At 37.9% G+C, this 13,686-nt stretch overlaps 1 protein-coding gene across 1 annotated transcript in view; it reads left to right on the top strand.

Annotated features, from left to right (window-relative positions):
- The window catches only part of LOC102044913 (collagen alpha-3(IV) chain), a 43,472-nt gene that overhangs the window by 7,740 nt on the left and 22,046 nt on the right, over positions 1–13,686 (top strand). Inside the window, exons 9-25 of the mRNA XM_014308497.2 lie at positions 2–13; positions 883–945; positions 1,428–1,463; positions 1,575–1,616; positions 2,995–3,072; positions 4,498–4,560; positions 4,814–4,870; positions 6,573–6,617; positions 7,984–8,037; positions 8,415–8,456; positions 9,159–9,246; positions 9,551–9,586; positions 9,905–10,069; positions 10,272–10,364; positions 11,074–11,169; positions 11,517–11,587; positions 12,760–12,948. Of these exons, the coding sequence (XP_014163972.2) occupies positions 2–13; positions 883–945; positions 1,428–1,463; positions 1,575–1,616; positions 2,995–3,072; positions 4,498–4,560; positions 4,814–4,870; positions 6,573–6,617; positions 7,984–8,037; positions 8,415–8,456; positions 9,159–9,246; positions 9,551–9,586; positions 9,905–10,069; positions 10,272–10,364; positions 11,074–11,169; positions 11,517–11,587; positions 12,760–12,948 (1,230 nt within the window). The remainder of the gene's footprint in view (position 1; positions 14–882; positions 946–1,427; positions 1,464–1,574; positions 1,617–2,994; positions 3,073–4,497; positions 4,561–4,813; positions 4,871–6,572; positions 6,618–7,983; positions 8,038–8,414; positions 8,457–9,158; positions 9,247–9,550; positions 9,587–9,904; positions 10,070–10,271; positions 10,365–11,073; positions 11,170–11,516; positions 11,588–12,759; positions 12,949–13,686) is intronic.

Here is a 13,686-nt window from a genome sequence, read left to right on the forward strand (position 1 = left end):
GCCTGGTCTCCAGGTAACTCAAAATAATAGGTCCTGAGATAGATATGTATAAAAATATACAGTTATATGTATAAACACATTCTATGTAACATAAGTATGTATTAAAATTGTTTGGTATTTTACATGACTTAAGTGTATTATTTACTTAATATAGATACAGTGTTTTTTACTATTGTGTCACTGATTTCTAAACCAAAATCAGTCAGATTGCAGAAAAGCAGTACTTCAGGTAGGGAGAAAAACTGGTCACAGATCTATGAGTTTACCCCTACACATATAGAACAGAATAGTTCAACTAGAAGGGACCTATAATGGCCATCAAGTCCAACTGCTAATATTCCTATCGAAGTTAAGACTGAACAGGATAGACCAGCTCAACTTCTAGAGTACTAACAAAGGAAAGAATGGTCCATATTTCAAGAATGAACATTTTCAGGAGAAGGCAGGGCTGACATTTCTTCTGACTATTGGAATAAACAGAGCATTAAATTAAAAAGAAAACAAAAATGTTTCATTTTCCATTTCTTTGGAAAAAAAGCTTTAAAGTATAGGATTTATTGCATAGAATATTTGAAGGATTGAAGGCTTATTAGAGGCATTAATAGGACCATATGGATTATGAGTCCACATTTCCCAGAGGACTTACATCCTCACTTGAGAAGTTTAGTTTTAGAACAGATGTTTTCTCATGTTTCAAAACACATGCCAAATAATGAAGCGGTGAGGAAGAATTATACTTCTGTGTTTCCCTGATACAAGAAAAGGAAATTCAGAAGCAGAGCTGCTCCTCTGTTTCTCATTCACTTCATTGAATTTGGTGTTGTATTTTGCTCATAATCTTGCCAGGAGATTTATTCCTGTTTCTTTTGTTTTAATATGCAGGGTGCCCAGGGTGCTCAAGGATATCCTGGGGAACTTGGACCACAGGGCCCTCCAGGACCTTTAGTATGAATTTGTTTCACTTATTACTTTGACCTTCAGTTTCCCTTAAACCCTATGGAATTACACAGATACAAGTACTTGATTCTGACTTATTTGAGGTCTAGACACATGTGTATGTAAAAACTACGTTTTTCTGCGTGCATCTGATTTTTTTCAGTTTCTTTTGATTATTTTTATGCATGATAATTTCTATATTTTCAGAAGCATACCTTATCCATGTAGGCATAAATTTTAATTTTCAAATAACTATCTATTAATTCACTTTAAATACTAATATGCATAACATTGAGAGATGCATATGTTTGCAACTCTACTGTGTAAACAATCTGTCACCCATAGACAATGGCTTGCAGTTGTAAAGCTGAACGAAAAGTAAAAAAGTAAAAATGGGATAAGTTCTGTGGAAGTTGGGTACTTCAAAACACCCATATCAGAGAACAAGATTGTAAGTTTTTAGCTGAGGTTTTTTTTGGTTTTTTTTGTAGGGCATGCCAGGAAAACCAGGACCTCCTGGACCTAAGGTAGTCTCAGATTGGTAAAAAAATGAAAACTTCTGTTATGTGTAACATGAATCAACCCATGTTTAAGTGTTTGCAAAATTTAAAAAAATAACATTTGGGGATTTTTTTCAGGGTCTTATGGGACTGAAAGTAATAGGAGCCAAAGGAAGGAAGGTAATTTCATAAGAAGCTTTAAACATTTTATAAGTTTTGTTTCTGTTTTCGGCATTTTCTGATTTGCTATGGTGAAATGTTTGGGGAAGTAAGTCCTATAAAATGCCAATTTTCAGTATATATGTGGTAGTCTTTTGTTGAAAAATGGAAACATGGCAATGTTCTCTAATGTCAAAATGTTTTCACATAAGAGCCAATGAAATAAACGTCTAGACAGAAGATTAGACACTGAAGAGAAGCCAGTAATTAATATTTATTAGCACATAGCATTAAATTAATATATGTACTTTGTGTAGTGTTCCTAAATGCTTATCTAAGCAGATAAAATGGTGAATATGTAGCATTTGTAGTCTCACAACTTCTGTCCAATGTATTTTCAGTGTCAGCCCTTGTGATACAAGCAAAACCCCCAGCTTTTGAATAAAAATTGGATAACTCATCTTTCATGTACTTACTTTGTATTCCATGTAGTTGACATTAAACCAGGAATAACTACAAATGCCCACATTGTCTCTCAGCACCCAGCCTGCAGTTGCAGGACTACTGCAGTTAATCTGAATATTCTTGCAAGAGATTAGGACATCTCACAATTATGCTAACTGACCTGCACAGATTCAGTTTTAACATTGTAATCACTATCAGGAATGTGCTAGGAGTTTCCTGGGGGGAAAAAAAAAAGCCTATAAACCTGGTTATTCATTAGCAGTAGCTCAGGGGACCATGGAACATCTTGCTTCCTTATGAAGGAGTGACACATTCTTTGCTGTTCTGCTGCAAATTCATGCAAAAGCATTCCTGGCTTAAAATCACTGAAAATTGTGGATATTGTTTTGATGGGGTCCACAGGAAAGATCACACTGAGGACTTTCCCAGTTCTCAAAGATTCTTAATGAAAAGGTGTACTTCACTACTTGTGTTGTCAGTGAAGGACACATGAAAGCTTGTTTTGTCTGTTAGCACCATGATTCTGTGATCTCCCTGGAATACCCAGACTGCAGTTTGGGGGATGTCACCAAGAACAGTTCATGTAATTTACTGATTGACATAATTAAATAGAGATAAATATTGTAGTCAAGGAGATCTTTTTGCTTGATTCAAACTAGTTTTGTACCAAATAAATAGGATTAAAATTTGTTTCCAGAAACTTTAACAGATATCAGCATATTCATCTTTGTATTAATCAGCTAGGGAAAGGTTAATTCTTCAACGTGTCTTTTCTACTGGAGTTTAAATGGCAAACAAATGTAAGTGTTAACTGAATTTTTGGCTGAGTATAATGACAGAAGAATTTTCATGATATCAAAAGTATAGTAGTAGTAACTTGAAATAACAAAAACACACTGCTTCTGATTTGCTCTATTTTTCTTTTTCTTTCAAGGGTGACACTGGGTTAACTGGACCCCCTGGGCCCCCAGGAACTGTTATTGTGACATTAACTGGACCAGACAACATGACGGTAGTGAAATTGTTAAACATCACATTCAGATAAGCCATCTGACTAGGTTCTACTTTGACATTTTCATCTTCACTGCTCTGATAACATTTCCTTTTACCCATCCTAATGTTTTTCAGACTTGTTTAATTATATTCTAAGCTCAGAGTGTCTGTGTGGAGCCAGCTCAGCTGAGCCTGTGTGCTCATGTGCACATCTGCACATGCCAGTGAAATGCTTCTTGCTTACCAGTACCCCACCTGCTGGGAATCTCTGAGTATGTGAAGAGTAGATCACCTCTGCTTCACCAAATCCACATGGATGTTCTGAATGGCTATCACAGCCACAGCTGCATTGACCTCTGGGCCTTGGCACTGAGAATGTCAGACTCTGAGCTACCAGAGTTTCACAAAAATTTACATGTTCATGGACATTTTGTAGTTTGTTTTCTCATTATTTTCACTATTTCCTGAGTAATCATGGAAAGTGTTGGAAAGACAAAAAATATGGAAGGAAATAGTATGATTGAGCTTTAGGTATTGCTTTGTGAATTAAAATTCTTGCATTGTATCTTTATATAGAAATTAAACAGCAGTAGCTGACAGAATTATAAGTATTCACGTATTAACAGGACAAGTCTTCTATGTGTTCTTGATTCCATTTTTCTTATGGAATTTTTATCTAATCTATGGAGTCAGCCAAAGCCCTTCTCCATTATGTGCTGAAATAAAAGTGAATTTTACATCAAGACTGAATTGAGGAGGGAAAAGAAACATTGCAGAAGCAAGGTTCAGCTTTTAGGCACACCAGCTCTCCCTGTTTAGATCAAATACAGAGCACCTGGAGCACTTTCCATTCACAGCTGTGGTGGCTTATCATGAGGTAATGGCAATTTTTCAGCAACATTGGGCATTATTGTTTAGAAACTTCTCAAAACTCCTTCCATAAATAGTTTGGCACATGAGTCTAACGAGGTAATAATTAAACAATGAAATTTGGCTTTACAGTGACTTTGGGATGTGGCCCAGTGGTGCTACACTGTAGCATAGTCTAATCTTGCACCCACAGAGACAAGGATGCTGTAGGTAGCCACTACAATTATGTCTGCAAGTAACTCTAGCTCCAGTGAAGCAACTAAGGTTTACTTGGGTTTGTTTCTTGTTGCCATTTGTGGGGATATTTACTGCAGTCCTTTTGCATGCAATCACCAGTAGGTTGTTTTGACCTAGCTCTATTCTAAAATGTGCAGAAATGGTTTCTTTTTCAAACATTACAGACTTAGGCAGGAGCACTGATACGAAGATTCTGCTTATTTGTTTGAGTAGAACCATCTCTGCTCAAAGAATCTTGCTGATGACAGAAGGATTTCCTATCTGTAGAACCAGACTGAAATGTCAGCATGGAAAAATCCAAGACACCCACAGTAAGCTCTTCTTTTCTGTGTAATAGGACTTAAAAGGAGAAAAAGGAGATAAAGGATCAAGAGGACTCCCAGGGCCAATGGGGTTTACAGTAAGTGAACAAAAGTAAATCCCTTAAATCCAGATGTTCAGGCAGCATCACCTAGTAAATGCTACTCTTTACAGCCCAGTATTTACACTAATTATTTCCACCTTTAATGACAAGAATAGAACTAATGAATGGAATAGAATACCTATTAACAGCATCCCAACTGTATTTTTTTTAAGATAAAAAAATATAAAATATTTAACTTAGAAAATGTGAGTTTCAGAACATGAGTATCCTCAGTGTAGTTTTGTTCCAGGGGCCAGTTGGTGATTCCCAAAGTGAAAAGGGTGACCGAGGAGAACCAGGAGCACAGGTGTGTGCAGAAATTGAATACATATCTGTTAGTCCTTTCTGAAAAACAGTTTTGAACTACTGTTACTGTCCAGTTTTTGTCTTGCTGCTACTCAGAGCAAATTTGCTTAGATTCAAAAGCTCTTTCCTGCAGTAAACTAAACAAGAGCTGGAAGTCAAGTGAGTGTACTTGCATGAGTACTTGGAGTGAAGGTTAGTTAATTGTGAGTATGCTGCTTTTTTTTTTGCTATAAAGGTTCTGCTTAGTAAAAGAGTGCTCTGCTAGACATGTACTGGCTTTGTAATGCAAAGGTGTAAGTAGAAGAGAAAACACCATGTTTACTTAAGGCAGCAGACTTAAATTAGTATGTTCAACCAGCAGCTGTGTGGAGATAGGAAGCAAATTGCCCAAGAGTTACTTCCTTAACAGCATAGTATATGAAAAAATTATTTAAAAAAACCACGCATATTAAATACAATTTACCTGATTATATAATTTTTGGAAGATAATTAATGAAAAGCTATTACTTTCATTCAAATGCCTTTCAAACTTTCAGATAAAAAATAATCAATGACAGAAACAGGGTCTTAGTAACTAAAACTACTAGTTCATATCAACTTAATGATAAATAATCAGGGAGAGCCCTAAAATAGTAAAAAAAAATTAAAATGTTTTGTGACATTTTCTGAATACAGATTTTGAATACATTGTGAAAGTAATGCTAAGAAAAATAATTTTCAAATTAAATATTTCATTCACTCCAAATGTTTGTATTTTTGAAACTCTCCTACTTCTTGTGGTTGCAATACATTTTCTTCCACAAGGAAAGATAGCAAGACAAGACCCTGGTACTACTTGAGGATTGTTCTTTCTTCAGTTGTATGGTGCTATAACAATGATGATGTTAGAGAGAAACTTGATTGTTATTTTTATTATTCCTATATAATGAAAAATTTCTATTTGTGTTACTAGTATAAAGTTCTAGAAGTTCTTGCTATCCAATGTGTGTTATTAATCCTCCATCTTCTGTGTTTCTTTCACATTCTTCTGCTTGCAAAAGCCTTGTCCTGCCATGCAGTATTTTTTGCCTCCCTTCCCTTTGTCTCCTTATTTTGTTATGAATTGCTCAAACAATTGTTTCTTGTTGCCACACAAGATACAGAACCCCAGCGGACGCTGCCAAATGGGCCATGGAGAGCAGCAGATACCTAGATACCTGTGGCATGCTGCCTCCTTCTGTTTTCACATTTCCATCTACTGCCCTGCTTCAGACACCTTTGAAGTGCACTCCCTATTCCTTTGCATTAAGTAATTTCTCCTCAAGTTTTCCCATACAGAAAATGGGGTTCAGAGAGCTTTCCTTCAGTGTCCTTCCTGGCTCACTATGGGAAGGGCTGCTTGCTGTTGTATTGCTTTATCGTTTGTCTTGTTTCTGCAAGAACCTGATTTTGCACCAAGCTTTCTGCACTTGCCTGGCACTTTGTACTGCTGGAGTCTGGCGCAAATAATCCTCCACAGGAGAAGCAATGTCAGTGGAATATCTTACTACCTGTTTTGTAGAGTTTTATGAACTTTAGTTATGATCAATGAATACTTCAAAATAACTTTAATGGCTTTTTACAGTTTGCACAGTTTACAGTTATGTGCACAGCATTGAGTTGCTATGCTCTTTGAATGTAATATCCTCACTTTAAATTGTTTATTTTACATTTTTCCTTTGTAGGGGAAGCCTGGAAAAGAAGGTGCCCCAGGTCCACCTGGCTTACCGGTAATGAAGGAAGTTTTCTAAGTGATGGTCATCTGTTTATGACAATTCTGTCTTCCTGTCACAGCTTTTCTCTCATTGTGGAATGTGTTTCAAAATGTTGATTTGCATACACTGAAACATGTCCTTCATGCAGCTGGCCTTGGAACACACCATGTCCTCACAGATTTATGTGCAGGAGAAAGAGGCTCCGTTCATAGATGTCGTTCCTTCTATGTCAAATTTAAAGACCTGTTGCTTGCTACTGACTGTCTAATGTGTTTGAGACACACTCCAAGTAAAGCAAAATTCTACTGAGTTTTTTCTGGTTAGTCACACTGAAATTTTTGCAAAAGAGTTATACCTTCCTTTTAACATAAATTGAGAAGAGAAATTAATAGTTTTTAATCACTAGGATCAAAGACATTGTTTTACAAAGAAAAATTATTGTCAGGGTTATGCCTGTCTTGGCCTGGAACAAGATGACTGATAGCTATTAGACTCTAATTTTGTCAACATATAGTTCCTAAAATATGCCATTTTAGGAGCAAAATAGTCTAATTTGTGTACTAATTTAAAAGTTGTAGTTGTTCAAATGTGCTTGAAATACTGTATTCAATTGGTTAAGTATCAGTTCTTTTTACTTCAGCTCTACTTTCACAACATCATAAGAGTTGCAGTGACCTTATAAACATCTTACCAAAATTCTTACTGGCAGAATAGTCCATTGCACATGTATCATACTATAACATCATCTTTGTCATGCTAAACTGACCTTCACAGGCAGTCTAAACACATTCCAGTCTGACAAAGAACACTCAATGACAGACCACAAAGCTCTACTGCCTCAGCTAACAACGAGAAAATTTTGTGTCATTGCTCTGTTCCCATTTCAGCTTTACTCACTAGTAGTTCATTCAGCTGCATGAGTCCCTCTCCCTTGCCTGTATTCACTTGCAGAGAGCCTTAGTCTGCACTGTTTTCCCTCCTGGTGCTGCTGACACCTCTTGAGATCAGCACCATGCCACAGACTGAGCAAGTTCTGGGGGAGAGTGTTCAATGGGAGAGTCTTGCATTGTGTTCAGTTTCTCCCCTTCAGAAATAATTTGTAGAGGGAGAACAGATCAGAGACTCCTACACTTGTGCCATGCAGAGCAGCTTCCCTTGGGACTGTTAGTGTGCTGCAATAAATGCAGGTTTGGATGGGACACTTTTCCTACAGCTGGGGAGCTGTACCTCAAACTGGGTCTTTCACTGCAGTTTCTTCTCCTCAGCAAGTTGCATCACCATGAAAGATTAAAGCTTTACATTTTAGTTCTTACTGTCAGTGCTAAAAGATTATGAAATTATAAGATTATATCCTTATAAAATTGTGTACTATCACCTGCAGGGACAAAAGGGTGAACAGGGCAAGCCAGGACTGGCCGGAAGGCAAGGAGCTAAGGTATTGTCCAATTGTTTCGTTATTGCTTTTGAAGATGAGATTAAGGTATGTTTGGAGGTTATTATTTATCACTGTGTATATAATATGTCTCACTTGGCCTAAGAGATGACAAGTAAGGGTATCATGGAATAGAGAATAGATCAGCTGTAACAAACCATGCGTTTGAACTGGTGTCCATCTGTCTGCTGATGAGTCCTGTAGGTTTTGGTGTATGCAGCTGAATAGCTTTGTAAGGAACAGAGACAGGGTGGTGACAGACTGGTCAGGAACAGTTGTTTTTCTTTAAAGTTTTGAGCAATGTACTGAAGTAACAGTGGGTAAATGTGATTCCATATATTGTTTTTAATAAAAAAACCTATCTCTGTTCTCTGATGAAGGGGATGAAAGGAAACCCTGGTCCACCTGGAGCTTGTGGTCGAGTAAGTATAAATTTCCTTCATATATCATTTTTCTAAATCCTTATAATAAGAAAAATCCAAATTGTTTTCATGAGGCAATAATGGATGTCCTGTGATGCTCTAATCAGGCATGGCTTTCTCAAAGTACTAATATTGCTGTGATTCTCACATGGATGAGATCTTCTTTCATATGGAGTTGCATAGAGTATCTGTACCTCGTTAGACCTCACCTGGATCCAGCAATTTTGGCAGGAGATTGGACTGTCAAAGAACAGCTACAAAAATTCACAGGGGTTAATATTTAAATCAATTTCTAATCACTTCCAGAATAGGGGGCCTTAATTTTGAAATCTTAACGCTTTTTAAAGAAAGGAAGTTGGTATGAATACTGTTTCCCTGTCTAGTCATGCTGTCTCCCTACTGGCTTTTCTAAAGGCCCCATGTGCACCTAATAGAAATCTTCTGCCTAAATTGTTCAGAAGAAATAGCTTTGTAAAAAGCTGAAATGTTTGTGATATTGACAGAGTACTAAAAAAACACTGCTGCTAATAACAATTTTGATTTTGTTTCTGGTTGCTTGTAATTAGTAAGATCTTGTGGTGTCAGAACATCAGAATTATGAATGAGATCAAAACATTGCTTTAATCAAGTGTTCAGTGTAAGGTACTATGCTTCTCTCTTAATTCTTGCAACTCTTTCTTTTCTTACCACCTTTCTCTTGAGACGGAGTATTACGATTATGTGGTTGGTGAAAAAGGGGATGAAGGACCCCCTGGACCTCCAGGACCAAAAGGTCAACGTGGCATGCCTGGTGAGTGGGATATCAAAATTACAATCCTCTAGTAAAAACAGTCCACTCAAACAGCTTTTTGCAGACTACATCTTCAGCAACCTTCCACATTTACGAGAATATTTCCTAGACTCACATGTAATTGCTGACTTGAAATGTATCCTGAGACTGATTTTTAGCATTATTTACCCTTAAAAATAATTGCCAGTATGCAATATTTACATGAGTCGTAGATGCCTACTCAGGCAAAACCAGATTCTTATTTTAAATTTTAAGCTTAAAATGCAAAAGATTAAAGTTTGTATTTAATACCTTGCTTTTGCAGGGCCACAGGGTCCTCCTGGAGCTGCTGGCAGACCAGGTATTTGCAATAATAAAATACTTTGTTCTTCCTGTCTGTTACAGTGAATCAGCTTTGTCAAATAGTAATATCAGGTGACTTAAAAAATATCTCTAAGAGCTAAAAAATTGTCACTCAAGAGCTTTGGAGGGTCACGTACTTAGGTAAAGAGTAAATTTTTAAATGTCTGTACATTCTCACTTTGATTAATATATTTCAAGATAAAAAATATTTGTGAGATTAACTTGGCGTGTTGTCTGTCACTCGTTCTATAGAGTACTTAGCTTTAAAATGCCATTTCTTCTTTACCTCTGTTTTTTTTTTTTCCCCTTTGGTTAGGTGTGTCAAGACCTGGTATGAGAGGTCCCCCAGGATTTCCTGGGCCGAAAGGAGCAAAAGGAGAGAGAGGACAAACTGGCTTGTGTATAGTAGGCCCTCCAGGACTGCCTGGTATTACTGGCAGGCCTGGTTCTGTTGGATTGCCAGGTCCTCCAGGAGAACCAGGTACTTCTAGTTGCAGGTGCTTTGTATTTTTCCAGGTAGCTCTCTCTTTTAAATGAATTGTTGAATATCTCAAGTTGGAAGGGACCCACCGGGGTCAGAATACTGTTTCCAGCTCATCCCTGCAACTTTTTTCTCCCTTAGCAAGTAGAGAATTGTCTGAATAATCTGTGATGTAATGGTGCCATGTTCATTTCATTGACAGGTAGAGTAACATTTGGAACTGGCCTGCCAGGAGTTCCTGGAGAGCCAGGGTGCACAGGACCTCCAGGACCTCCAGGAGATACTGGCATGAGAGGTCAGTTTCAGAAAACTTCACTCAGAAGTAGAAGTAGGTACGATCTTCATGGATCCTCATTAGATTTTTAAAAATTTAATTTATCTTTTAAATCATTTGCTGACTTCAGAGTTTTAAGAACATTCATTAGGGATAGTGAGATGTCTTCCTCCCCTTACACCAACTGAAAGAGCAGTGATGTGCCAGTGCTGCACAGTTGTACAGAATTGTCTTCCCTGGAACAAGCAGTTACTACAGAATGGTAGAGCTTTGTACTCTGTTATGTTCTTGCTGACATTTCATCTCTGAAAGATGCTGCAACGTCCACCCACAGGAGCTGCTGAATCTCTTTGCCCTTTGCTTGTCATTAGAATGACCCTGAGGGTTGCAGAGCTCTGTCACTTGGAAGCATATGTCCCTTACATTCTCTCAGAATCTGGCTTATCAGTAAAGTGACTGTATCCAAATTGTTTCCTAAAACTTAACTTGAAAAAAATCAAGAAATTTAAACCAAGTATTTCTGTCCCTTCAATTAATTGCAGTCAGTTCTGATTGACTTTCTGACCACAGGTAATTTAGTACTGTGTTAGAAGCGATCTTCCAATAAAATTAAGGCCATGATTCTACCATTCCTGGCCAAGAGGTGTTAGCTATAACAAAGTAAGTAGCACAGTAGTTAACCTTGAAAATGACTTGCTGTGGAGCAACTAATGATTTATTTTCATTCTAGGTGATGATGCTCGTGTGTGTACTGATTGTAGCTACATTCCGGGAATGCCTGGTCTTCCTGGTTCTCCTGGGCCTCGTGGTCAGGATGGCATGCCTGGTAAATTATCTTGCTCCTAACAGGATAATAGGAGTGCAAATGATTTTGTTTTTAGCATGAGAATCAGATGTGGGCATGTCTGCAGCCTGCAGTCCTTGAACTAGCCCTGAGGTGGTGGTGAGTGTGAGAGCCTGGGGCAGCTCGCTCTGCTGACATGAGCACAAGCCCTAAAAGATTGAAACTCAAAGTGCTGATAGGCTTTAGGTGCAGCCTGAAGCCAGCTCAGTCTATGATGAGTAGTCAATGTAACACAGAAACATTGAATACTGGGTGTAGTTATTGGAGCTTGTCAAAATCCATGTCCTTGTTTTCATTTTTCTTTACAAAATATACTGATTCTTTTGCAGGTAGGGAAGGAACAACAGGTCCAAAAGGTTCTCCAGGTTCTCCAGGAACACCAGGGCTTCCAGGGGCTCAAGTAAGACTGTTTCTTCAGATTACCGTTCAGATCCCACAAGAATTATTTCAGAGAAACCTCATGGCTCGTACTATGTGCAGTGTCATACTGGGTGATCTAAACAGGTTTTTTTTCTATAGTAATGAATGTATCAGCATGGGAGGCAAGGCCAAGAATGTGATGTATGGCTCACACAGCTTTACATGAGCCTGGGTGCTCAGTGCAGCAAGTTAGCCCAGGCAGGTAAATAAATACCTGTGTGATTAACCTGTGCTACATTTCATGGTACTGAGGCTGCTTGTTCTGTCTGGTATGGGTATTCTATAGTTACCTTCTATTCCTTTATATAATTCAATAATCATGGCAGTGGCTGTAAAGCACATATGGATTTTTGTGTGCTATGACCTTTGTCAGACTTCTTACTTCTCTTGTTTCCCACATACTCAGGAGTTGCTAAAGCCCCAGCTGTGCAGAGAAACTTGCTTCTTATAATACCCTCTTCAGGGGTGCAAAGGACACTCCCTCCAGGAAAATGTTATGAAAAGGGAAGTCTGCCACTTGCTGCCACACACATGTCATTTGGTTGTGCTAACTTGTGCCTGTAGTAGTAATCATTTATGGGAAAGTACAGCCAGTGCTGTCCTATAAAAAAATCATGCACAAGTATTTATTGTGGTGGTTGCTGTACAGATGCAGAATGAGTCTGCTAACAGGCTTTGCCAGGAACCCCCTCAGAGTTCATGAGCCCAAGATCACTAGAGCCCAATGTGCTTTCAGCTGGGATAGTGTACCCACATTGTAACCTGTAGGGGAGAGAAGGAAGAGAGGGAAGTTAACTATGAGCAGAGCCAGCTATGGCACTGAGTGTCCCTGGGGAGATATTCCAATGTGGAAGAGAAATCTCTAACTAGGTCCTTCTTTTTGTGCCATGGTTTTACTCATTCAATTATGCTACATTATTCCTGTTTGTCGTAGCATAGATGAAATGGTAGTCTTGTCAAAAGAAGTAAAAGCAGGAGAAAAAGAAAAGACAAAAACCCCCCAAACCCTATTCATTGAAGTGTGCTATTACAGAGAATAAAAATTAGAATTGGGAGGACCTCTCTGAGTTACTTAATTCTAAAAAAAAAAGAAAACTTGAAAACAGTTGTCATACATCTAGCACTGAAATTCTTTTGATAACTCTATCCTAGGGACCTCCAGGTTTTAGAGGAGATCAAGGACGTAAAGGATCAAAAGGTGAACCAAGATATGTACATCCAGAAGGGCCAAAAGGTGAGCAAGGAGATCCAGGAGCCAGGGGAGAAAAAGGAAGAAGAGGTTCAAGTGGATTTCTGGGAAGACCTGGCTCTAAAGGATCCAAAGGTTCTAAAGGTGAAGAGGTGGGTATGCACTTTTTGCAATTAATATGGAAGCCATGGAAACCTAAATCTGTATTTTATCTTGTACAACAATGTGTTTAATCCACGCAGATATTCCAGCTAAATATCCCCTACCTGACTGAGGGTACTGTCCTCAACTCTAACAACCAATATGCATGAAAGAAGGAGAGGTATAGGTACAAATTGCTGGAAAACCTCAGCAGTCTAGTGAGATTTTAGTTTGGATATTGATACTTGAGCATTTTGTTGGATTTCAATGACGGATAAAATCTTTTTAGAAAGCATTTTCCTGACTACTCATAATGCTTAATAATTCAAGTACTTGCTGTTCAGTCTTTATGGATTAATCTTCAGTGAGAACTGACCATAAAACTAGAATTGTTAGGAAAGAGCTCAGCAGAAAAAACCCTAATAATTATTGTTGTGTTATGTTGGCTGAGAAACTGTTAACATGATTCAGATATAAATGTCTCTAAACGTGAATCTACAGAATTCAAGGAGAGTCAGAGCTGATGTGGGTTTGGATTTTTGCTAAATGTGTTTTAAAACAGAAGAAAAGTGTACAGTTCAACAACACAGTGATTGGAAAAAAGTCAGGCAATTGTATTTATTTGTAGTATTTCACTCTTAACAGCCATCTCTTTGTAACCATTGATATTCAAAATTATATTCATTTAATCACAAGTAAATCAGAGGAATTTTTTTTCTGAAATTATCAGAGTTACACTGTTAGTGAAA

Source organism: Geospiza fortis, unplaced genomic scaffold, assembly GCF_000277835.1.
Source record: "Geospiza fortis unplaced genomic scaffold, GeoFor_1.0 scaffold318, whole genome shotgun sequence".
In the NCBI taxonomy this organism is placed as follows: Eukaryota; Metazoa; Chordata; class Aves; order Passeriformes; family Thraupidae; genus Geospiza; species Geospiza fortis.